This window comes from Scatophagus argus, chromosome 19 (assembly GCF_020382885.2).
Source record: "Scatophagus argus isolate fScaArg1 chromosome 19, fScaArg1.pri, whole genome shotgun sequence".
Lineage (NCBI taxonomy): Eukaryota > Metazoa > Chordata > Actinopteri > Scatophagidae > Scatophagus > Scatophagus argus.
The window spans coordinates 6,357,066-6,382,194 of NC_058511.1; the positions used below are offsets into that span (position 1 = coordinate 6,357,066).

The 25,129-nt window shown below is 40.9% G+C and overlaps 3 protein-coding genes across 11 annotated transcripts; 1 reads left to right on the plus strand and 2 right to left on the minus strand.

Annotated features, from left to right (window-relative positions):
- Nucleotides 1-2,440: 2,440 nt before the first annotated feature.
- Nucleotides 2,441-10,034, plus strand: tmem151ba (transmembrane protein 151Ba). The gene is made up of 2 exons (XM_046373471.1): nt 2,441-2,548; nt 5,472-10,034. The coding sequence occupies exons 1-2, from the start codon at nt 2,465-2,467 to the stop codon at nt 6,912-6,914; spliced, it is 1,527 nt and encodes a 508-aa protein (XP_046229427.1). The 5' UTR covers nt 2,441-2,464; the 3' UTR covers nt 6,915-10,034.
- Nucleotides 2,456-15,996, minus strand: tcte1 (t-complex-associated-testis-expressed 1). 6 transcript variants are annotated; one of them, XM_046373475.1, is made up of 6 exons: nt 15,885-15,996; nt 15,385-15,516; nt 14,746-15,296; nt 13,573-14,022; nt 12,149-12,256; nt 2,456-2,910 (listed from the first exon to the last, which is right to left on the minus strand). In XM_046373475.1, exons 2-6 carry the CDS (start codon nt 15,482-15,484, stop codon nt 2,743-2,745), a joined length of 1,377 nt encoding a protein of 458 aa, XP_046229431.1. In that variant the 5' UTR covers nt 15,485-15,516; nt 15,885-15,996; the 3' UTR covers nt 2,456-2,742. The 6 variants fall into 6 exon arrangements, with proteins under 6 accessions (XP_046229431.1, XP_046229429.1, XP_046229430.1 ...); XM_046373473.1 differs by having other exon boundaries at nt 15,385-15,519; nt 15,909-15,988; XM_046373474.1 differs by having other exon boundaries at nt 15,385-15,519; nt 15,885-15,967.
- Nucleotides 15,997-18,435: 2,439 nt separating this feature from the next.
- On the minus strand, nt 18,436-24,978 carry rnf8 (ring finger protein 8, E3 ubiquitin protein ligase). Of its 4 annotated transcripts, none has more exons than XM_046374110.1 (10): nt 24,235-24,978; nt 23,875-24,003; nt 22,574-23,019; nt 21,656-21,863; nt 21,121-21,183; nt 20,835-20,924; nt 20,623-20,730; nt 20,305-20,509; nt 19,999-20,034; nt 18,436-18,791 (listed from the first exon to the last, which is right to left on the minus strand). In XM_046374110.1, exons 1-10 carry the CDS (start codon nt 24,355-24,357, stop codon nt 18,565-18,567), a joined length of 1,635 nt encoding a protein of 544 aa, XP_046230066.1. In that variant the 5' UTR covers nt 24,358-24,978; the 3' UTR covers nt 18,436-18,564. The 4 variants fall into 4 exon arrangements, with proteins under 4 accessions (XP_046230066.1, XP_046230065.1, XP_046230067.1 ...); XM_046374109.1 differs by having other exon boundaries at nt 18,436-18,794; XM_046374111.1 differs by having other exon boundaries at nt 18,657-18,794; nt 20,298-20,509.
- Nucleotides 24,979-25,129: the final 151 nt, after the last annotated feature.

The window sequence follows — 25,129 nt, forward strand, 5'->3', positions numbered from 1 at the left end:
TTTTTGACCTCCCAAAAGTTCAGGAATAACCCAGCCATCATTTCTTGTTTCCTTTACCATCATGAAAATGCTTGTTGCGGTTTGGCCGTGAGAGGGCTCACTCACACACCCCCTGCTCTCTGCTCTGAAAGGGCCAGATTCACCATAAACACAGTCTATAAAACAATAGCGACTGTGAAACAGAAACCTTTACTGCTGCCAAGAGCCGCCATCTTTTTATGTAATCAACTGTTATGTTTAGTTATTTCATTGTAATGCAAGCAGCAGTCCAGTCCAATGTCCATACTGTGGGCTATGATAAACAAGGACTTGTGTGCCAGGGTTGTAAGGTTCCTGTGTAAATACTGCTGTTTCCAAAGGAGAAACAGAAATGATAGGAATGTGGGCTATTCTTCAACAAATCATTCATCTTCTTATTATGCACTCCTGTAGTTCACTTTTTTTTTTAAAGTGCGTTGATTGTATAAAAAAAAATTCTCCTGATTCTCATGACTGATTCTCATAATTGTAAAAATGTTAAATATTTGATCTGATAATCGGTTGACCCCTTGTGTACAGTGAAAATATATGTTTAACTGACTTTTACTTGTGCATTTAATATTAAGACTTTTACTCAATGGCTAGTCATATGGAAGACTTCCGCTTTTACCAGAGTGAATACACTATATAGACAAAAGTTTCCAGACACCCATCTTTATGGGGCTGTTTTTCAGGGGTTGGGCTCAGCCCCTGACTTCCAGTGAAGGGAAATCTTAGTGCTTCAGCATACCAAGACATTTTGGACAATGCTATGCTTCCAACTTTGTGGTAACAGTTTGTTGAAGGCCCTTTTCTATTCCAGCATGACTGTGCCCCAGTGCACAAAGCAAAGCTCCATAAAGACATGGTTGGATGAGTTTGGTGAGGGGGAACTTGACTGGCCCACACAGAGTCCTGACCTCAACCCCATCCAACACCTTTGGGATGAACTGGAATGGAGATTGTGAGCCAGGCCTTTTGGTCCAACATCAGTGTCTGACCTCACAAATGCTCTGCTGCATGAATGAGCAAATATTCCCACAGAAAAACTTGCGGAAAGCCTTCCCAGAGGAGTGGAATCTGTTATAACTGCAAAGCTGTCTGTGTGTTCAGAATGCAATGTCATTAAAGTCCCTGTTCATGTAATGGTCAGGTGTACCAATACTTTTGTCCTTATAGTGTATTTTAGCACAGTGTCTTTACATTTACTCAATATTACAGTCTTCAAGAGGATAAAAGCATAAAAAATCTCTGTCACTACCGAACGAAACAGGATAAATCAGGGTTTACGCGAATAAAGAGTGGAAAACATACAGTCCATGAATGGGACAAAATGCATGAAATCCACTGTAAGTGTGATTTTTATTTATTATTGATTGTTTTGTTGACAGAATCATAACTATAGGGTCATGCAGCAGACCTACAGAATAAAACATGTCACTAAAACAAAACAAAACAAAACATAAACCACTTCATGAGCCACCTATATGCTCGACCACAGTTGTGTTCTGACGATGTCCAGTTTGCATTCGTGTCAACCAGAAAGTAGCTTGAAAGTGACATCAGGCTCCAACACTTTCTGTGCATTTCAATGTCTGCATGTAAATGGGAGCATTTACCAACATCTCTGACAGTCCCAACCAAACCGCACATCACACTGCACTGTTACGGGCCTGTCGTACTACATGCGTGTTCATCGTTTATTCCCTGTATAGCGCTCAATAATGAGCTTAACGTGTGAGATGAACATTATCTTTACATATATAATGATACAAAATGTCAAATATGAGTTGTATACTTCTACAGCAATCGACCCTTTTAATTATTTGCCACAGTATTATGGCCTAGTATTTGTAAAGGGGATCATTATCATAATTGGTCCATACACACATAATCATGAACGTAAGAAGATGCAGGAGAAGGTTTCCTCTCTGCTGCACCGCCTCTGCGTGCTGTTGGGATCCACTTGAGCAGGAATGTGTGTGTGTGTGTGTGTGTGTGTGTGTGCGTGTGTGTGTTATTTACATCGTGGTGTCGGGGTGGCTGCTCACACGTGCCGCTGCCTGCCGTCTTTGTCCTGCTTCACAGCTTCACTGGCTGCCATGGGCACTGCCTACAGGGAGAGGAGCTCGCTGCCGCCTTTGCCATTTCCTAACACTGCATCCTTTGCAGCAGTCTTAACCAGCATCTAGTGGTTGCATCGCGGAAGGAAGGAGTCTCAGCCTGTTTTTTGCACGTCTTTCGAGGCACAATGACCGGATTCCCGTAGGCGATACCCAGCGACGTCTGCCCACCTGGAAGATGCTGGGATGATGGTGGCTCCGTTCGGGCTCCGGCCGGGCTGTGTTTTTCTGGATGATTCGCAGAGGGGTTCTCGCTGGCTTTATGCTTCACCCTGATTTGGAAAACCCCCATCCCATGCCCCGGTTTTTGCACCGTTGTCATCATGTCCCCAGCATCGGCTGCAACGGCCAGTGAAAGCAGCACCACCACCGTCCCCGAAGAGGAGTCGGACAACCCCCGAGAGGAAGTAAGATCACACAATTTCCAGCTTGCAGGCCAATTTTCTTATCCATAAGCACGGGGGGCACATCAAGCCCTTAATTAGTATGACATGTTTCATTGATATCGCAGTAATGTCACTATAATAATCTGATTTAGGAGATTAGGGACTGATGGGGGCTAAGATTGGGAACTAAACTGGATTTCTCGTGTGATTACAAATTAACAACCTGATATACAAAAAAAAAAATATGAACCTGTGCGTCCAAGCGCGCACACGAGAGTGTGAACGTGCGTGGATGTACTCGTGTTTGTCTCCCCTCCAGACAAGTGGTTTCCAAAATATGGGTTGGGGACCTCTTGCGGGTCGTGGAAAGAGTCTAAAGCGTCCTTGGGGGTAGAAAATTCACTGTTACTGTTACAGTGAGAGATGATAAGAATTTCATCATTTATTTTCATACAAGAAAACAGCAACCAAATCGATGTGTGTTTGTTACTTTACAGCACATCTTGCCTGCACACAGTGAGTTAAACTCTGTGAGGACAGACAGACATGAGGTGTTATAATATCATCCCTGGATTTGACACCACCAACACAGACAGACACACCGAAAAAAGCAGGCCTTAAATTCAAATGTGATACTTTTTCAAAGGATTTTCTCCCTCTTCTCTGGCTGTGTGGACGTCCCCCCTACAAACGCACATTTTGGACAAGTTACATATCCATTACACAAGAGGGTTTTTATATAACCTAGCTCTTCTTATTATGTCAAGAGCAAGTGTCCATGAGCGCAAGAGGCTAGTTAGTTAAAGGCACCTCAGTGTGCCTTCAACTAACTAGCGTTCTCCAGTCTTGGAGGTTTTGACTGAAACAATTGCTCTCTGAAATATTGATTACATTTCATATCAGAGTGTTTTATGGATTTTATCCTGCCTGTAGAAGCATCTTCCATCCAGTTCAAAGGCTCTTTGTACTTTAGAAATGTAGTGTTAAAGCAGCCATATAATGTTAAGAGTTTTAATTAAAGCCACAGTTGTGTCAGCCTATGAAAGTTTGGCATCACTGTAGGCCAAATAAAGGGAAAATTTAGATACACACAGACTGCTATGCTGAATATCCTGAAAATAACAGAGCTGCTTCTCATGTATGCTTAAGAACAGGTCATTCTTGCTATTCAGCCAGGCCAGGGGAATTTCTTTCCCTAAAATATATATATATAAAAAAGAAGAAAAAACACTACAACACTATGATGTTCATGTGTGCGGTGAGTCACTTCCCTCCCTTTTTTGCTATCTACAGGGATAATGAACAGTTATGATTTCAAGCAGGGACTTTTTAATTGAAATGTCACCTTTTTGCAATAAAATAACTTTAAAAAACCTTGGTGCTATTTTAAAATCTCCATGAATCCAATGCGCTCTTCCTGGTATAATTGTTTTAGTCAAGGGTGAAACTGCCTGAAATTGAAATTTGTGAGCTACTCCTTAATTTTACACAAATTTAATATGCATGGCTGCTGTTTCAAGATTATATTTGCTTGCACATTTTTAACAGATACTGCCAAAGACAGGTTAATTTTCTTTCAATTGAAATGTGTCCACGAGCAGATTACAGACTATTTCGGGTGCAGAGTGATGTTTCGTTCTGCACAACTGTATGTCATTATTCCTACTGCTTAAATAGGATCTGTAAAGTGCAACATGAACCACAAAGTATGTCATGCTGCATTGATTATGGCTGTCGAGCGAGTGCAGGATGCTACTGAGTTAATACTCCTTCCGCAGTAGGTTTATCTCAGTGGGGAATTTCAATGTGAATCTCTTTTCACCCTGCAGGGTGTAGCCTTGGTTTGGTAAGGGACCTGGGGACCATGTGAGCAAGGTGGTGAAGATAATTATGGGGAAAGAACATCTATTATTTATGGCTGTCTGTCACCCAAAGAGCACAGGGCTGACATATTGAATTCAATACATCGATGCAGTGATGCTGGTTGTTTGACTGTTGTGGTCACTCGTATGCAGGGACTGACCTATGTAATAGGTGGAGAGGATAATCTCCATTTTCCAGCTGAATCAGTGCTGCTACGGTGTAATTCTAAATGTTTTACGTCTATACGTGGTAAGCTCTGCTTTGGTGCAATGTGTCTGTTATGCAGATTTTTTGAATGCATTTTGTTATAACTCTTCCTTCCTGGGGCTTTTGAATCTCTGCCAGGTTTGCGTGGCAGCGCTCCCAAAAGGCGTTACTAGCTCTTGATGCAGGCACTGGGGGTTGCGGTGCCCCGTGGTGATAAAGGATGGCACCAGCTTTATGCTGCCAGAGTCAAACAACTGTTTTTTCCTCCTGACTGGCTTGATATTAAATGTGGAGTCTCTACCCCTCAGAATATTTCCGTTCTTTTAACGCTTTTTACTCTCAGATATCATACTGATATGAACACATGCGCCGTGTCTGCGTGCACACCCACACACCAGTCAAACAGAAGGTGCAGACTTTACGTTGTACTCGTGCATTAATGGGACTTCTTTCCTTTTTTTTTTATTGAATTTGATTAGAAGAGTGGGTGAGTCTTTTGATTACAACAAGCACAGACCAAGACACGAGACGTTGGCTCGCAGCTCATGCATAAACTATGCAAAAGCACTTAGAACGCAGAATATTTCTGTAAATATTTTATAGGCGTGAACCTGTACTTTTGAACTGTTTCTAACTTTATACCTAACACATATTTAGGTCATACTTATGCTCATCAGTTAAATTACATTATATTACAGTGTGTAATTATAGGTAATATAACCCTTTATGTTCCTGACAGTTATATTCAGAGAGTCATCTTCTTCTAGGAAGGAATACATACAATATTTGATCACGTTCAACTACCACGTTGAATAAGAGTGCATTAACAGTATTATTCTATTAACTGATTGCCATTTTCTCATCTTTGTTGTAGCAGCGGCCACAGAGACAGTCCTTGACTAAATCCTTGTGTCAGGAAACTCACTGGAAATGCCTGCTGCTGTCCCTGCTGATGTACAGCTGCGTTGGGGTGATGGCCTGGTGCCAGGTGACCAAGGTCACTCGCCTCTCCTTCGACAGCGCTTACAAGGGCAAATCTATGATGTACCACGACAGTCCCTGCTCCAACGGCTACATTTACATCCCTTTGGCCTTCCTGGTCATGCTCTACGTGGTCTACCTTGTGGAGTGTTGGCATTGCTACACCAGGAACGAGCTGCAGTACAAGGTGGACGTGGACAGTGTGGCGGAACGCATCCAGCGAATGCAGCAGGCCACGCCCTGCATCTGGTGGAAGGCCATCAGCTACCATTATGTCAGGAGGACGCGGCAGGTGACGCGCTACCGTAACGGAGACGCCTACACCACCACACAGGTCTACCACGAACGAGTCAACACCCATGTGGCTGAGGCAGAGTTTGATTACGGGAACTGTGGGGTTAAAGACATCTCAAAGCTCCTGCTGGGCCTAGAGGACTTCCCCATCACCCGCCTGAGGTTCACTAAGTGCTTTAGCTTTGCCAATGTGGAGTCAGAGAACTCCTACCTGACCCAGCGGGCCAGGTTCTTCACAGAGAATGAGGGCCTGGATGACTACATGGAGGCCCGTGAGGGGATGCACCTGAAGAATGTAGACTTTAAGGAGTACATGATTGCCTTTTCTGACCCTAATCACCTTCCCTGGTATGCATCCAACTCCACTTTCTGGGCGGCAGCTGCTTTCACCCTCTCCTGGCCTCTGCGGGTACTGATGGAGTACCGCACCGCCTGTGTACACTATCATGTAGAGAAGCTGTTTGGCTTTGACTATGTGCCAGTAACGCCATCTGAGGAGCGGCCGTATTGCCGGCACATCCCACGAGTCAACACAATTGACAGCACGGAGCTGGAGTGGCACATCCGCTCCAACCAGCAGCTGGTACCCAGCTACTCAGAGGCGGTTCTCATGGACCTGGCCCAGCTCTCAGGGAGCTGTAACAGTTACTCCATATGCGGAGGCTACGGTAGCTACAGGCAGAACTGTGAGCGCTGCCACCGCACTATCAGCAGCTCCTCCATCTTCTCTCGCAGCGCCCTGAGCATCTGCAACACGGGGAGCCCCCGTATCCCCTTCAGTGCCAGCCGCTTTTCGCTGGGTCGGCTGTACGGCTCCAGGCGGAGCTGCCTGTGGAGGAGCAGCGGGAGCCTGAATGAGCAGTCCTGTCCCACTGAGAGCACGCACTGTCTGTCAGGCCAGCAGACCAGTGAGGAAAACCCTCCAGACTATCAGGACGCTCTGTACTTTCCAGTGCTCATTGTACATCGCAATGAAGGCTGCCTCAACCACGACCACCGTTCGCTGCACAGAAATGGCTCCTGCGTGGAGACTTCTCTATGACCCACAGTGGCCGGACTTGTCTGAGGAATATAAGAACATGGGAACAGAGCGAGAAACCTATTCACACCAGGACTGGTCTAACACTAACTTCTGCTTCTCTATTTTACAGCAGAGGTAATTCAGTCACCTACAAGTTACCACAAACTACTACTCAAGTTCCCTAAAGATAGTGCAGCCTCAAATAATACAGGAAATAAAGTACATATGGGAAAGTCCTGACAGTACAGTCAGTAAGTCAGGGAAAAAACAGACTTGATTCCGCTGATCAGACTGTTGTTAAAAATATATTACGGCTTTAAAGGATCAAACTGCCAAAGTGTCATGCACTGTCCTGCAGCACAAGGACAAGAGTGAAATAACCAAGGAGGACCAGGAGGAGTCACATCCTAGTGTAAATGTAATTTTTGTAGATCTTAGTCACAGACAATTAAGGTCATGGGTAACACTTCCTAGTATTTGAAGCCTAATATAGGGTTTGACTCAGTGGTAGTCTCAGAAATTGCCAAGAAATGAAAGGAATATGACATTTAACGGAGGTCAAATGAGAAATGAAGAAATATTGGGAAAATATCACACATCAAAATATAAGCCTCCACATCAAAGCATAATTATCAGGGCTATGTAGTTTTGCTGAAATAAAATCCACATCTTCCGAGTCTCATTAAGTGAAGTTAAACTGTGCTTAACTCTAAAATCTAGACATTTTGACAGCGGGCGATTTAAATCTGTTCAATCCCATGGAAATCAATGAAAAAAAGAGAAAGGAATACACTTCTAAAGGATAAAAATAAATGTCTCATACAGATGCTGAAATACCAAGTCACTGCAATGTCACTATACTTCCCGACATGCTAAATATAGTGACACATTCGATGAATAATTTAGCACAGGTGGGCTAAAGGACACAAGAACGTCAAACTCAAATGACAACACTGTACATTCTGTATAATGCTTAACTGCATACAAATAAATATCACCAATATTAATAGATCAGTGTCAATTCAGCTGGTTAAAAAATTCAAAGATCCATTTAATTTCCTATTTGGCAATATTTGTATTCAGCCTACCTCTTTATTTAAGTGCCTAGCAATCAATTGTTACTGACAAGCATAAGCTATTATAACTAAAGTCATCTCATGTCAACATCCTCTCACTGAATTTACACTCGTAATAGCATGTGGTATACAATGTAGAAACAGGCTGTATTATGAGATCTCATTATTGTTTAGGATACACAAGGTTTTAAGAATCAGGCGCTGAACGGTTTTCAGACGATTTTCCTCATAATATAACATAACTCTTGTATAGTCGACTGCTGCTGCTCTCTCTGATACTGATATCAAAGAGACGTTCAGAGAACTGGCCATGAAAGACGCTGGAAATAGGCAGAGGCCTGGATTCACTACTGATAGTGTCAGATTTAATAATATGACAGGATTACTTTAAAGAACTGGGGGGAAAAAACTTCCTCTCAAATGAGCGCATGCAGTTTCTTAGTCATGGTGAATTTTATTTTACAGCCCAGCCATGCACAAAAATAAAGGTTTAACAGAAACGGTGACGAAAATCCAGCATGCCAGAATGTTTGGAGGGAAAAAAAAATAAATGAAATATAGGTATTAGCTTCCAAAATTTAACAGTTTAAGATCCCATGGCACAAGTCATCACTGAAAGTGTGCTTTATGTTTTCCTCCTGGTGAACTCTCACTCACTCTTAAGGGAGGAAATTAAGCACAGATCTGATTCCGACTGGGTTACTTATGTAATGATCCAATCTTCATCTCATGAGACCAGCAGTGAAAGATAAACCGGCATGGATCATTTTCTGCCATTAAAACGTCCAAGAATAGTACACATCTGAATCTTGCCCGTGGTCAAATATTTTGTGTCAGTTCCGGTTACAGTTCAGTAAGTCGTAAACAATTAGCCATATTCATTACATTCCATGTGTGGTGTTAAGTTTGGAATTGCGTACTATCTTTACAGCAATACTAGAGAAAACACTGGAAATTGTCAAAAGAGGGTGAGGCGTGACAAAAACAGATTAGATGAAACCTCACATTTCAGATCACAACTCACAGGTCATCTATGCAAGCCCCCAGAACTCAGGATAGCATTCAGGGCAAAGACTCTTCTTTGCAACAACATACAAACCCGGTTTATCCCTCCTTCCTCAAAGCTTTAGGTTCAGGAGGCAGTTTATGCATATGACATTTAACTTTGCTTTTCTTAGCAAAGATCAGCCACATAAACACCCAGTCGTTTCTAAATGAGGGGTTTGCAAACACAGGATGTTGAGCTTAACTGACGTCACATTACTAAGGTTCCACTTCCAGATAACAAAGGGAAAGGTTCAGATCTGCTGCTCTCCAGAATTTCGGTTGCACCAGCTATTCATAAATCCTTCCTAAGTTCTGGGTAACCACTAGCTAGTTTCAAACTACGTTGCACCATCAGAACTTAAGCAAAGTCTTTGCAATGTGCAACTTGTTTTACACTGGAAACATCACTTTTACGTGTTACAGTTTTAGGAAGCCAATTAGTGCTTTTTACCCGATGCTTGTTTCGGAGTTAGCAGTATCAGTGCAAGTTTGAGCGAAATATGGGATTACACAAACTGAACATTATTGACGTAATGTTTTGTAAATTCAGGCCTAAATACATATTATTATACATCATTATTAGTCAGCAGTCAAATCAAGTGTCAGGTGTAAATATCAATATAACTGGATGTGTTAACCAGTTAGTGTGGTCAGATCTTTGTTAATTGTGGTTAACAACTAATTTCTACTTATGAGTTACTTTGTGTGGTGCAACCCAGTGTAATTTAGTGATGTGTAAATACTTGCATTGTAACACGGCCAAGCTTGAACTTATGAACAGCTGGGGCAACCGACTTCAGGTCCTGGTGTTCTTTACATTTTACCTTAACAAGATCTCTTTATGTAGACATTTTGGAAATACTCTTATTTGCCATCTTTGCGAGAGTTAGACGAGGAGATGAATACCGCTCTCATGTCTGTAAGATAAATATGAAGCTACCACTAAACAAAGCTAGTGGCCTGCTGGCTGTGCCTTATATTTGCCGAACACACATGAGCGTGATATTGACCTTCTCATATGTCTATGTCAAAAAAACAAATATTTCCTAAAGTGTCATGTCCCTTTAATAGTTCATGGGTGGTGTACGACGCAAACTTTTTGAACAGCATGTGCTAACTCATCTGGATTTGAGTCACTATTTAATACTGAGGTCATCGCATTCTTTCATTCATTATTAGCCTACAAGCCTCTCAGATGGCTTCACTGTGATATCCATACATAGTCATGTCTAAGAAAAGAAATCATGTTTACCAGTGCAATGTTTACGTAACAGCAGTGACAAAAACAAAAAAAAAATATTTGGGGTATTCAAAAGGGTTAGAAATCTGACTGGAAGGTTCATAACTAGACGTTTTTCTTCCATAGATGACTGTTAGCATAAAGGTTTTTGCCACACAAAGCACTGAACCCTTTTATCATATGTGTTAAGTAGATTAGGTTGTTATGATATGTACTCTTTCACTCAAGAATGCTGGGGTTCGTCTTTTTATATTCCAATGATTTAGTGGATTTCCAAGAATGCGGGGCAGACGGGATTTGTACTGTAAATAAAGTAGTGATGAGAGGTTAGAATGACTGTCGATGTGGATCTTGTGCTTAGCTGAAGGTGTCGCCCATGCGTAGAGGTACATGAAGCGTGGACATTTTTGATGTGCAGATGTTAGACGGTCAGTTTGTTAAGTCACACACGGCAATACAACCCGTTGTAAAAAATGTTTCAGGCAATGCAGCCAACAGCATCTTTTTATTTAGTGTGCTGAATGATTTCTGTTTCCCTTTAAACCAATTTTTAAATTTTGTTTTTAAATGGTATTTGATACACATTGATACACACTGATACACAACACTGATACACAACAGAAAATTTCAGAATGATTTGACTGATTTAGGATCAGGTGCACACAAACACATCTCTTAAAGGACCGTGGCTGTTTGATTTGATTACTGATCTAGAGAATATCAGTATTCCATCATATGTAAAAACTGTGCTACTCCACAGCCCACACACAGAAAAGCTTTGCCTCTTTTTATAAGATTCTAGAAAACAACTAGTGATAAAGCAAGATAAACAACTGGGAAAATGTGACATTAATTACACTGAAGATGTTTTGTTGCTGCCCTGCAAAGGTGTTACGACTCTACTATTAGCCAATAGACATAGGTTAAAAAACACAACAGTATGTATTCCAACACCACCACAACGTTGCCTTGATGTTGCATAAGGACTGAATACCAAATCTGTGTATCAAAATGAAATAAAGGCTCCTCAATAAAATGAAGTGATCACTAAAATATGTGTCAAACTTTTATGACAACATGCGATTCTTTGCGTATTTGTGGAAAGCACATATACAGTGCATCCGGAAATTATTCACACTGCTTCGCTTTTAGCACATGCCCAATCAGCTGAATTTACCAAAGGTGGACTCAACTCTAGTTGTAGAAACCTCTGAAGGATGATCAGAGGAAACAGGAAGCACCTGAGCTCAGTTCTGAGTGTCATAGCAAAGGGTGTGAATACTTACATACATATTACATTTTTTGTTTTTCGTTTTTAATAAATTTGCAAAAAACTCAAGCAAACTTCACTTTGTCATTATGAGGTATTTTCTGTAGAAGTTTGAGGGAGACATTTAATCCATCTTGGAATGAGACTGTAACATAACAAAATGTGGATAAAGCGAAGCGGTGTGAATACTTTCCAGATGCGCTGTAGGGTCTGTCTTAAGATGTGGCGGATGATGAGACGTGTAATACTGCTGTTTTTTTTTGCTTCTAGTTTCTACACGTTGTTTAAGGTTCTGTTTGTAGTAAGAGCTGGCAAAACTCAAAGTCTTTGAAGTGGAAATAAGAGAAATTTTCACACTGATCATCTGTGGACATCAGAAATATACACCATCAAATTTCAAAATGGGTATATGGAAAACGGACAAATGATTAGTATCCCTCTCATACTACGATCAAAAGGATTCTTGCTAAAAGAGTCCTTTTAACATTTTGTCAAATGAAGCTACTTTAATGTATGACTGATAAAGATGGGCTTGTATTAAAACAAGAGCTGCTGAGGTCTAGTTGGTTTGACTCTCTTGAACGTGTCTCTTTTGCGCCAAACTCTGGTTGGTCTGAACCACCTGGTCAATGAAGGCAGCGCTCTGTTCATCAACGTCCGTCAGACGAATATCAAATTCTGTTAGGCTGGTGTTGAGAGCCATGGCCTCCACCAGGGCTTCACCTCCATCCTGCCCACACAAACAGAGCAGAGAGAACAAACAAACACATTTGGCACTGAAGCATGTGCATGTTGAACACATCACAGGATGCGGTTCTTAAACGGTCTGAGTCTTGACAACCTTGAAAAATCACCCTTCGGCATATCTTGCCCTCACTTTCTAAACTGCTTATTCTGAGCGTCATCAGTGTTTTATTGTTTTGTCTGAAACAGGCATTTCTATTTTTGTGAAGAGTAGACCAAGGTCACAGATACTGATGGAACTGCATGTTGCATTTCTGCAGCGTGGGTGATTTTTGATCCTCCGCAGTGTATTCCAGTCAGAGATATGCTGTGGAGTGAAATCCTGAAGAGGAGAGAAAGCATGAGAACTGGAACAATCTGATCTTTCTCCTACAGGGAAACAAGTCTTACTTAGCTTTCCATTATTGCATATTTTCCACACATCTCTATGAATAATTGAAAGTCCTTGTACTTTAAAGCCATTCTCTCTGTTAGTTTCATTTGTACTTTGGGTATTCAAGCATACGTTTTGGTGGTGCAGAAAATCCAGTGTCTCAAAGTGCTTCCCCTGTTAAAATTTTACACAAAGAACTAATTGTTTTTTAGGTAAAAACTAAAAAAGGATATTTAAAGGATGCTTTCTTTGTTGAAAAACAAATTTCTTTTATTGGATGTATTTTTCCTGTCTGGTAGTCAGCTGAATATTTTAGTCATTTAGTCTATAAAGCATCAGCATCTAAAAGCATTTTTGTCCGATCAGCAATCCAAAATAATAAAGATGGAAAAACCAGGAAATTCTTTTAACAATGGAATCTCTGAATTTTAGTGGGTTTTTCTGTCTTTTAATTTTTTGATTGGTTAATTGAATTAATTTTCTTTTGAAACACTCATACAGTCATATTTGTGCATTGCCATGAAATCTGGCACACAAGTACACATTACACGTCTACAGAGAGTAAAGTCCAATGACTCAGGTTACCACTGACTTTTCCAGAATTTCTTGTCCAACTTGTCAAGCCCTTCAGATCATGACAGAAAGTTTTGACCACATTTCTATCACCTGCAGCTATACTGTAAGATTTAACCTTATTACTCAGCTGAAATTGCTTCTAAGGACAGTTGAGGTTAAATGTTTGACAAATAAAATTTCTACCAACTTGAGCTGACGTGCTGAATCTGCAGCATCCTAAAACTGCTTGTGCAGACCTGGAACCCTTTTAATAGAAGCAACAACATGGCTTTTTCTCCGGCAACAGCCTCAGGTAAAACTTGCTATTTGTTGCCTCCCTGGTAGTTTGGATCTAAAAATAGTAATTTACTTACCACACCTATCTTGTTGCAGGAGAGATTGATGCACTTCAGGGTGTTGTTCTGAAGTAGCACTTCAGCCAGCGCAACAGCAGTGGGCCTCGTCACGTCGTTGCCTCCCAGGTGCAGGTGACATAGGACGTTGTTGTTCAGCAAGGCCTTGACAATAGCCTCACCACCCTCATCTTGCAAGCGGTTGAGACGCAAGTTGAGTGTCAGAAGGGTGGAGTTCTTGGACAAGGCATGAGCAATAGCTTTAGCTCCTGGGCCTCTAATATTGTTGTCACACATGTTTAGTGTCTCCAGTTTACTACTGGTGAGCAGTTTGCCGATGGCTCTGGCTCCTTTGTCTCCGATCAGGTTGTGAGAAAAGTCAAGTTCCCTCAGGGACGGGTGGTCCAAAAGGTATTTCACCAGCATGCGGCACTTTTTGTCCTCAATGTTGCTTTGATGGAGCCTGAGAAGCTTGAGAAACAGTACATCATGAGGATGAGGAAGATTATGTGTTGGGTAGCACAAAAAACTAAATCATTAGGACTAAAGATAAGATGTCATGGGACACAGGACATGAAAATAACCTCTTTTCTGTAATTTTGGACAACATGAACTAATACAAATGACATGTACATGCCAGCAACACAGAACAGTGGTGGACTATACTTTTCAGAAAATAATCTTGTCTCTGTTCATTTCATTGTAACTCAATGGTCTTTGGGTTTTTGAATTGTAACCTGAGAGATTATGGTGGGCATTTTCCATAATATTCAGATATATTATAGACAATTAATTCATCAATAATCAACAGATAAATAAATTCATAAACTGCAACCCTAATATCATCTCCAGTAGTTCCATGCACAGAAACGTGTAGCAGATACATGCCATGTTCTCATGCAGTAAGAAATTAAAGTGACAAAAATGTTGTCTCAAATAGTGACTTATTTAGGTTGCAGCCAGAGGCTCTGCTGTCTTTTCTTTGATGTAAACAGAGCATGAATTTATGCCTGAGTAGTGCCAACAACAATTTTCACGTTTTATGACATCAGGGACTGTAAAATATGATGCTTTGTAACTGCCAAGAAAGTCAGAAGTTTTGAATTACAACAAACAAGCACGCTCCAGAAAAATCTGAGCTAACAAAAAAAAAAGTAGTATATTATAAACCACGGAGGAGGAATCAGTATTCACCTTCAAAGTCTTACAGGACTTGAGGGCCTTGGCGAGGGACTCACAATCTCTGTCTGTCATCTCAAACATTTCCCATTCAAAGTTCATACCACACTGTTTGACCCTGTACACCAAATGGAGCTCTTCCAGGTTTGTCAGTTTGGGGAGCAGGATGTTAAAGTTGAAGTGGTCCATAGACGGCCCGTCATACTCAGAGTCATATTCCTCTCCCTCCCTCTGGGGCTCCTTGATAGGCGGGAGGACTTGGGAGATGTCCAGTCTCTTAACATAGTTATTACAAAGAGGTACCATGTCCAGAACTGTCTCCAACTGTGTTACATCGGGAATAAAAAGCTCAATAATGCTCTCCATGTGCCTCTCAAAAAACATTCGTTTCCAGCTGTGGCCATAATGAGAGACATCACAATGGCCCCACCGTTGCTCACAGCACCTCTTCCAGTAGACACCATCGCTGATCAAGTTGGCTGTCACACCCAGTTGCAGGGAAGTGGACAGTCTCTCCTGCACAAAGTCTCTCTGGATGGGTGTCAGGTCTTCAAATATGGGCCTTTCTGTAATGAGTGGGTGCAGTTCTATTTATATCATGAGATAGTGTCTAAAAGTGTGTGTGTGATAATGGTACTAGAAACAAGAACATACCCTCAAAGTTTCTCACGATGCTTTGCAGGCAGAGGTTTGCTAAACAAGGCACTGTAGCCAGGGACCAGTCTGGATCTTCAGCAATGATCCTCCTCATCATCTTTCTGTAGCCTTCGGTTGGTTTGATGTTGGCTGCTGAGGGAAAAAGTGACACGGACATCGTTGCAGACTCATTGTACCTGACTATCCTCTGCTAGGAAACATTAAAATACACATTAAAGTTTTACATCACACCACTTTCGCTCAATAAATTGGAACTAGAAAAGTTACTAGAAGCTATCTCTGAGCGCTAGCAAAAGTCAACATGTGTAAGCTAAAGGATAAGCAAAGCACCCAACACCCCCTGCGCATATGTTAGCTTAACTGCGACTAGCTTGCTGTAAATGAATCACTGAAACACATCTTCAAAGTGGCAAATCAACCTTAAGTTATTATTTAACAGTACTTTAATAATTATTTTATATACTTTTCACAGCATACGCACACACACACACACACACCTCAATGTTCAAATATTAACGTACGCCTGCAGTGCGCTGGTCTGGTCTTTTTCCGTGTCCATGGTAACAGGACGCTTTTAGTTTACCTTTTAACCCAGGAAATGTGAGCACTCGGCCCTGAGCGTTACCTAACGGTAAGAGCGGTGAACTTCGAGGATAAACATGTGACTAACTAATGCTATTAGGGTTTTTCGTGATGTTCAGCGTACATCAAATAACGGAAGATTTGAAAACTAAAGGTTGAGAAATCTTGAGTTTTCTTGTTAGAAATTTGATTCAAACGAATCTTTGTTTATTTTACTGTCACAACCGCGGAATTTCCCATCTCCATGCAAAGCATCATAAGTCCAAAAAACAAGATAGTGAGACAGGGATAGATAAAGAGATTGATAGGATTTGACTGATATATACTATAAACACAAGAACAGTATTTTGCAAACACCAGTTCATGACATTCACTACTGATTACAAAGACTGTAAAAGCGATGCTATCTATTAATCACATAATGCCTCCATATGAGACTGCACAGTGCTAATAATTATAGAATTACAGTAATAGATTAACAGTTCAGCATAAAAGGAGAATGTTGATATGAACTGAACGAGTGTGTTTATGGTTCTGTGTGACATCAGGGTACAGGAGGCTGAGTGCTGGAGCTGCTGCAGTGTTCAGCCTGATCATGCTGTGAAGAACATTTGGATTGTGGAAAACTGGCAGATGGACCACAGAGACGGACCATGGGCCTTTTGGATAAGAGCATACTGGAGTGAATCCATCCCTTCTTACAAACAACAACACAAAGCAGGTACACTACTACCATATAGGTTAGGAATCAGTAAATACCAGTTTAAGAGAAACCTGCTTTTTGTGAATAACATGGGCAGAAGCAAATATGTAGTAAATATGGTTTTCCTCATGTTCCAACCAAATCTGAAAAGCCTCACTGACAAATAAAATTTTTAAATTTCTCCCTGTGTTTGTTTATAAAATATCAGACTTCAGAAAACCTAAAGTGATGTATTTAAATCGCCCGTTTTGCCCAACCAGCAGTCCAAAACCCAAAGATATTTGGTTTAGTTTAATATAAAAATAGAAAAGTATGAAGTCTGCACATTTGAGAAGCTAGAACTGGCGAATTTTTGTCATTTTAGCACGAAAACATGACTGATATGATTGATAGCTGCAGAGTTACATAATTGGGCAACATGTTCACATGACCACACGTGGATGGAGGAAGAGAGAGAGAGGGAGGGAGGGAGGGAGAGAGAGAAAGACAAAGAAAGACAGAGAGAGAGAGGTGGCAGTTAGTGGCCTCATAAGGTTGCTCCAAGAGTGAGAGGGAGGGTTGGACGGAGGAATGAGAGGCTCCAACTGTAGCCCCGAGGCAGTCCATCACTGTCGTCCTTGTGTAATACGTCCTGACAGACACACGCTTCCTTCGTACTCTGGCTTTAATGGACTGGCGTGACATCAGTCATCCACAGAACAGGAGGCAACCTCCCTCTGTGTGCTGCTGTGTGTACTCTGGGTAGAGTCATTGTGGGATGAATCATGGCTTTGGGTATCCCTGAATCTGCAATAAACTTGAACTACCCAGGTTCAGTTGTTATCAGACTGGCAATTCATTGCACTGGCATAATGCATCTGTCAAAAATTATTTGGATTCATACCTGTGAGTAATATGTATATATATGCAGTATATATATAATGAGTCCAACAAACATTTCCAACATCATCTCATGAGGTGAAAGCATTCAGTTACTTGTTTATGTAAGTCAGGACCAGCAAGATGTGATGTAAACTCTGGAGTGTTGCCCATGGGAGTGATTAATGCTCTTCCCTTTTTTCACAAAGCACTACACAGCTTGTGTGCCAAGCGAGGCAACACCCATCTGGGCATGTGGATGAATAGGAAGTAGGGCCTTGCTGAATGAACATAAAACAACAATGAAAGAAAAAATAACAGCTCTACAATGGGCTACTTTTTCCTGAGCAAAAACACAGAATATGGCTATTCTCGTTGACAGCAGATTGCCACAGCGTATCCAGTCGGCGTGAACAATCATTCAACAATATGTATCTGTTTCCTCTGAGTCTCACCAGTGCAGTCATGTTTGGTGTTTTGCACTACGATCACCATCATCATCATCAACTTTGACTCACTATCACCAGAGTGATTTGGCTTCATCCTCTGAGTGCCATGAGTGTTCGTGCAAAATTTCATCTTCATTCACCTGATGCTTCCTGTGATATTTCAGTCTGGAGCAAAGTGGTGGACCATTTCTAACACCACCACATGGCTGGAAACTAAAACGCCAGTCAGTCCCTGTCTGCCATTTGTTTTTTGTCTGTTATTCTTTGTCTCTTTGATAAAAGGCTTTCAACCAAGTGTCACAACTTAGGAAGTCTGGCATCAACAAAGAACACCTTTACTATTTGTAGTTGATGAGGCTGGTGATTTCATAAGATTTACCAGTTTCTTAGAACTGTAATGAACCAATGCTTGGACACAGTGTGCATCGCAACACAAAGGCAAGGATGATGCAAGTATAATGCATAGGAAGACACTTTATTCCTCTTATTGAAAATAAACACAAACAATCATTTTAGAAAAAAAGAAAAACCCTTGTGCGCCATCTTGAACAACACTGAAAAGTCCACTTTGTGACGCAGCCCGTGCTAATCCTCAAACTCATCAACACTTTCATCAGAGTAACCACTGTAGGGCGGGCTGGAGTTCAACTGGATGCTACTGTCTGTGTCCACGGAGACCACAGAGCTGAGACTACTGTCTATGGACACCATGCTGCCGTCACTGTCACTGTCACTGTCACTGCCGCTGCTGCTGCTGCTGCTGCTCCTGCTGCTGTCGTCATCATCGATCACCATCACCTGAGCGGAGGCAGCTGCTGGAAAACAGATTTGAAAGAGCAGCAGCGTCACATGACAAGAAAAAAGGCTGAGGCAATTCCAGACATGAGGAGATTAAAACCAACAATGAGTTATTTGGTCTCTCAAAAGTTTTTGACTTCCATAATCCGTCTGTGGCTAACACAGAAAAAGGCTTAGAGATTTCCTGAGCATATATCACAGACAAGTAGCAAGTGTATTTACTGGGGACTCTTTTCTGCTGATAAGCTTAAATATATTTGCTAACTGCAGCACATATGTTTATTCTCGCATATGTGTTTATCTGGAGAAATTAGGCTGAGTTTAAGCTGTCTTTCAATGCTACACGGCCATGTCAGACTACACGTACAGGTTAGACTACTGCAACTCTCTTCTGTCGAGCTTCTCCCTCAAGTCCCTCTCACGCCTCCAGCTACTTCAGAACGCAGCCGGATGACATCACATCACTCCCGTCCTAGCCTCCCTCCACTGGCTGCCAGTTTTAGAATTGATTTTAAGCTTTTACTGATCACTTTTCAAGCACATTTGGGTCTGGCTCCAAGTTATATAACAGAGTTTCTGACCCCCTATGAGCCAGCCACTTGTCAAAACACACTTTTACAGACTTGCTTTTATGTGATATTGTTGTTAAGTACTTTGGAAACTTGGTTTTTGAAAAGTGCTATATAAATAAAGTTATTATTATTTTTATTTTGCCATTTCTAAAACATCATCATCATACAAAAGACATGAGTTAGTCTCATTATTCTGCCACCTTGTGTTTGAAATTTTCACTGCACTACCACACTCTGCTACATCCACCCCTTCTTCCCTCACTCCAGCAACAAGCACATCCGTCCATTAAGCTGAGAAAGGCTAAACCACCTTTATTTTACTGCTTCAGAACCTCTGAGCAGCTTCACCACATCAGTCACTGATCTCACCCAGACATGTCAGGGTCTCCAGTCAATTGATCTGATAAATGCGGACCTGCATGCTAGTGTATGGGCCATCAATGTGACAAAAAAACAAACCCAAGAGGCAACAACAGAGCAATTTCACGCAGTCTTCACTGTACGTTCCATGTTTGAAAATAAAGCATTCACCACCCCAAAAGCATGATGTATCACTGAACCTCCCCCTGCTGAACGATCAAACAGACTCTTATCTGTTGCCACACTAAGTGTACGACATCCCCGAGACATTTCAAGGTTGTCCACTGACCTGAGCAGATGACATCTTGGTCACAAGCTTGCTTCTCTGAAACAAGGAAAACTTACTATGAGCAGTTTGCATGATGCATATTTTTCTTTGCTGTAAAAATTGTGATGGTAAATAAACATATTCTTTTAATGTATGACACAATACCTCGCCTCCATTAACTCTGTCTGTTTGTTTTCTGTCTTTCAGTTATACATCCTGTTCACGATTCTCTTTAACAATGACGTAAAAAACTTGCTTCTCTGCTTCTCTGACATCTTGTTATTAACTGTAGGATACAAGTGAGATTAATGGTGACGCACCTCTCACCTTTCCTCTCAGAGATGAGCGTCTGCCGCCTCGCCTTCATGTCCAGGCTCAGATTTTCCACCATGCTGTTGATGCAGTTGTCCAGGGCCAGGCAGCGGGTCTGGGACTGAATGGCCTGTCTGCAGATGGGACACTCGTCTTTCTTTTTGCGCCACTGCTTAATGCAGTGACAGCAGAAGCTGTGAGCGCAGTTCAGAATGACTGCCTGGAGATGATATCAATGCAGAATAAAAACTTACTTTCACTGTACACTGTTCATGCTCACAGAAAAATACAGCAGATGAGAACAGAAAAGGTTAAACTGATTCTTAATCCTACCTCAATGAAGAGCTCGGAGCAGATGATGCACTGAAGCTCGTTTTCCAGAACTTCAGTCACTTGTGTGACTACTTCCTCTTTTTGGGCTCTTGCCTTTTCTTTCTCCTCCTGCATAAATAAATAAATGAGGCATTGCTGACGCCATGCCAGACTACACAGAAACAAACAAACAAACAAACAAAAAAAACACACAAAACGTGTAATAGTCATACCTTTGTCACTTCCAGTTCTTTGTTTTTGGCCAAGAGAATCTCTTCAAAGGCTTGCCGGGAAAGGGCCAGCTCATCTATTACTTTCTTTTGCTAAGGACATTGAAAACAAGTTAAAATTAACTGACAAACTGAAGACTGATTTCAAAAATATAGTATACTAAAATAGTATAATGCATGTAAGAGCACAAAGTTTTAATGTGTTTATACATCACATATTGGCACTTAATTCTGTGTCTGCTAGCTTGTATTTGCGGTGTAACAAAAGTTGCCATTTTATGATACATACCTCTTGTAAGGCTTCTTCCAACTGTTTTTTCATAAGATCCTCTTGTTGCTTTGTTTTCTGTGCCTAAGCACACAAAAATATTCACTTTCATTAAAGGGAGTATTTTGTTTCTGTAAGATCTAAAATAGTTAGCTTTAATCATCAGTAAGTGGAGGCAGACAATCATCCCCACAGCGTTTCCAAGTGGGATTAGAGTTGGTGCTTTCTGTTTTCTTTTGAGTAGCAACTACTAACAACATCAGCCAAAAGCATGAGCTTAATCATCCATTTAGTCTATAATGGAGACATGGAGATAGAAATGATGCCAGTCAGCCTTCATTTTCCCAGTGGATTTAGTGCCCGGTGGCTGCAGAACTGCACAGCAAAAGCAATCAACAGCTACTTCATGATCACACATTAAAGGGAAAAGGAAACCGACTATTGCCAGTTCAGGGGTAAATATGATGCACAGAAAGGCTCTATTTTCAGTTCTGCACACTGCAATTGCAGGTGATGCGTAGTCCAGAATGACAGGAGCTACTAAAATATCTCTCACCTCCAGCTGTCTTTTAGTTTCACTGAAGGACTTTTTTAACGTCTCCATGCGGTGCATCTTGGCTCTGAGCGCCTCCAGCTGACCCTGCAGCTCCCTGACCTGCTCCTCTCTGAGTGGATCAGCCCTCTGAGGCTCTCCACCCAGCGAGGCCACCTGTCTCTGGGTGTCGTCCACCTGCTCCTTCAGCATCAGGATGTTCTGGCTGTACCTGCAAACATAAATAAAAGGAAAAAAAAATAAAAATATTTATGACAAAAGAGAGTACATTTAACTCTCTGGATGTAACTCAGGACATGTTTGTAGCTCTAACTTAACAACACTACTTTTCAGACAAAAAAAATGTTTGTACAACATGAAAGGCTTTCTCAGGTGTATGGACTTACATAGTATATCAATATCATTTTTCATTATTATTTAATTTTCTAAATGCTAATATGTTATATGTGTAGTGTACAACGCAAGCAAAGAGATGCGTTTTGTGCTCTTATCTTGGACTGGATTATGAAATGAGTCACAAAATCAATTAGCGACTATTTAGTTCAAAATCCAACTGCTCAAGTCATTCATCAAAAAAGTCAAACATTCATTGGTTACAGCTTCAAAACTGTTTGGATGTTTTATATTACAATAATTTTAGGCCTTTTTAAAAATATTTTATAGACTAAACAATTCCTAAAAAAAAACAAAAAACCTACAGATTACTTAAAATTGAAAATAACTGTTGGTTGTTGTTCTAGGATACTTTGTGATTCAGATATACAGAAAAGTCTTTAAGGAATCTGAACATACCTTTGGGATGTCAAATGACCTGATGGGGTTTTATAAGATTGTGATGGATGTATCTTTCACAAAAACTGATATTTGGCTCTTTGACTCAAATATAATGTTAATATATGAGAGGTACAAACTGAGGCTCACATCTGCAGGTTGTCCATGTCACACAGAGTGCTGGAGCCATCTGACGGCTGGTCCACCTCCTGGACACTGCTGGTTCCAGTTTCCGCTGGCTGGCTGTGACTGAGCCTCTGCTGGCGTTTCACTGGCGACAGAGGGCAGGGCTTTGCAAACGACTTGTCTGCCGAAGAGCAGCGATAAAGCTTGGGCTTTGAGGTAGACGGCTCGACTTCTTCCACGGTCAACTTTCGCTTGGGCTTCTTGAAAACATGGGCTGCTTTAGCAACGTCTCTATGTCCCTTTGCCAGAAACGGTTTAATGTCTTTGAGGGTCCGCTGAACGAGGATATAGTCAAATTCCACTTTGGTTCCAATTACAGGAACCCCAAGCTGTATGGAATCTCCAAGCCTCAGCTGATGGGCTTCTTCAGCAGGTATGCGATTTCCATTTACCCACACACCATTGAGACTCTGAGGGGATAAAAAAAAAAGCAACAATGTCGTTTTCAGAGGCAGTTGGATATAACATTCATATACAAAGAGTACGAGAAATGCACACTTTATCAGGCACAACTGTATATCATATGAGGGAACATTTATGCTTTGAGAAAGCCCTTTAGTTCAGTTCAGACTAACTGGTGGAATGTCCATCAATGTATTATGATTGCTCAAGTTACACTTAATTATGATTCTTTTAAGTTTATAAACTGCAGTTGCATGAGCACTGAGTGAGAGATGTTCACTTTCAACAGAAAGAAGCCCTCCTTTAAACTCACTGCACATAACAGCCAATGACCCAGACAAAACTGACTTAGCACAAAATCCTGGTTTAAAGGACAAAAGATTGTTATTGTTACCATGTGTTTATTGCTGTTTACTGAATATTACAAACATGAAACAAGCTGATCTCTGCTTAGGTTATATGTCTTCAGAGGTCGCGGTGACAGGTGGCAAAGATTCAATACTGATGGTTTCATGTGGAAAAAAAGCATCATGTTGTTGTCTTTTTAACGTTTCATATAAAATTTTCTTTTAATGAGCCTATGAGGCTGATGAATTATACCTTATGTATTGACAACGTTTCTCATGAGGGAAACTTACGGTGTAAACACTCTATCATCAAATATGGAGATAATATAGCAAACCTGCAAATAAACATCCAGGGTCTCATATATTTTGAGGGAAGAGCAAGATTTTCTAACATGCTGAATTACAGAGTTTCTGTCTACAATATCACACAGAAACACACAACATAAATATTCAAGGTCTTTCTTTTTTTATTTTTTAAAGTCTAGTCTAGCAGTCAGAATTGGGTAAATCAGAAACCTTCTTGTCTGTCACAGTCCACTGGCCATCTTCTCTTTGTTTGAAAGTACAGTGCAGCCTGGAGATCATCAGGGGACAAGTTGGAGACAACAGCTGGTAGGTTACATCCACACCACGTCCAATGGTGACCTGGACAGTCAAAATAATAATAATAATAATAATAAAAAACCCAAACATGTCAACTCTTAGCCAGCTACTGTGCAGCTCTGTTAGTTCATGAAAACATAAGGACAAGTTAAAGAAAACTAAACAAAACAAAACAAAACATGAATTTAAAATATATTTTGTGAACTTGAGCAGCACGTTTTAGGAATAGTTTAAGGTAAATGTAGCTGGTTAGCTAGCATTAGCAAACTGCACCTCGGTGCTTCCGAACAGACGGAGCCAGTCTGAATTTCTGCCGACTCTCATCAAACATAAAACCTCTGAGTCTGAACATTCGTCCTCCTCAGCCGCAGACGCATCCGTCGTTACAGTTTCCATCTTATCTCATTGTGTCGGCGGCTAACTAGAGCTGAAACACATCACTTGCTGTGTTGTTCCTCCGTCCATAGCTAACGTACTAGCGCGGTGTCAAGATGGAGATTGACAGGGTAAAACCGGAAAACGATCGGTTTGTTTTCAAAATAAAGGCGTGTGAGTTGGTGTGGTCGTTGCCATTGAAACCAACACTTCTGGATAGTTTTCTTTTTAGGTTAATTTTAATGTCATAAAATCACCTTTACATATTTGTCTTGTTAAAGTGAAAACACAAACCCATGACAAATATTTAGATCGCAGCAGTGGAACCTGCTATTGACCTCAATTTGAGTGACAGTTCGTTTAACACTTCTGTTTACACTAGAGAAAAACTACATTAGGCTATTAATGATATATTTATAATGTGATATATAATAATGAAAAGACACGTTGTTATTCTGTAATTTAATTACATTTAGCAATAAACGTAAAAGTAAAAAATAACACTTGTCGTTAAACGTTATGAAACGAGTAATAATAAATTAGTGATGAAGGGAGTATTCAGATAATATGTCACCTGAATACTCTCATAATTTATTAGTAATATTATGCAGGACAATAAATGTAGTGGTGCAGAGGCAGTGAAAAATAAAAATACTCATGGAAAGTACTGTACCTCATAACTGTACTTAAATAGGCGCCTTGAGTAAATGCAGTCACTTTTACTGATATTAAATTAGTCTACATTTTAGTCTACATTTTACTGAGAATATACAGCATATAAACTGTTGCTGAT

Bases quoted from the DNA above. Each gene is read 5' to 3' on its own strand.
- rnf8 (XM_046374109.1), bottom strand. From the start codon at position 24,357: ATGGAAACTGTAACGACGGATGCGTCTGCGGCTGAGGAGGACGAATGT. The intron at 23,020-23,874 runs GTTTCTGATTTA...TTATCCCCTCAG, and splicing joins GGACTGTGACAGACAAGAAG to AGTCTCAATGGTGTGTGGGT. The intron at 21,864-22,573 runs GTGAGCCTCAGT...TTATGTTTGCAG, and splicing joins GACATGGACAACCTGCAGAT to GTACAGCCAGAACATCCTGA.
- tmem151ba (XM_046373471.1), top strand. From the start codon at position 2,465: ATGTCCCCAGCATCGGCTGCAACGGCCAGTGAAAGCAGCACCACCACC. The intron at 2,549-5,471 runs GTAAGATCACAC...TCTTTGTTGTAG, and splicing joins CGGACAACCCCCGAGAGGAA to CAGCGGCCACAGAGACAGTC.
- tcte1 (XM_046373472.1), bottom strand. From the start codon at position 15,544: ATGTCCGTGTCACTTTTTCCCTCAGCAGCCAACATCAAACCAACCGAA. The intron at 14,023-14,745 runs GTGAATACTGAT...CTGTTTCTCAAG, and splicing joins AGTCCTGTAAGACTTTGAAG to CTTCTCAGGCTCCATCAAAG. The intron at 12,257-13,572 runs GTAAGTAAATTA...TTGTGTGGGCAG, and splicing joins CCTGCAACAAGATAGGTGTG to GATGGAGGTGAAGCCCTGGT.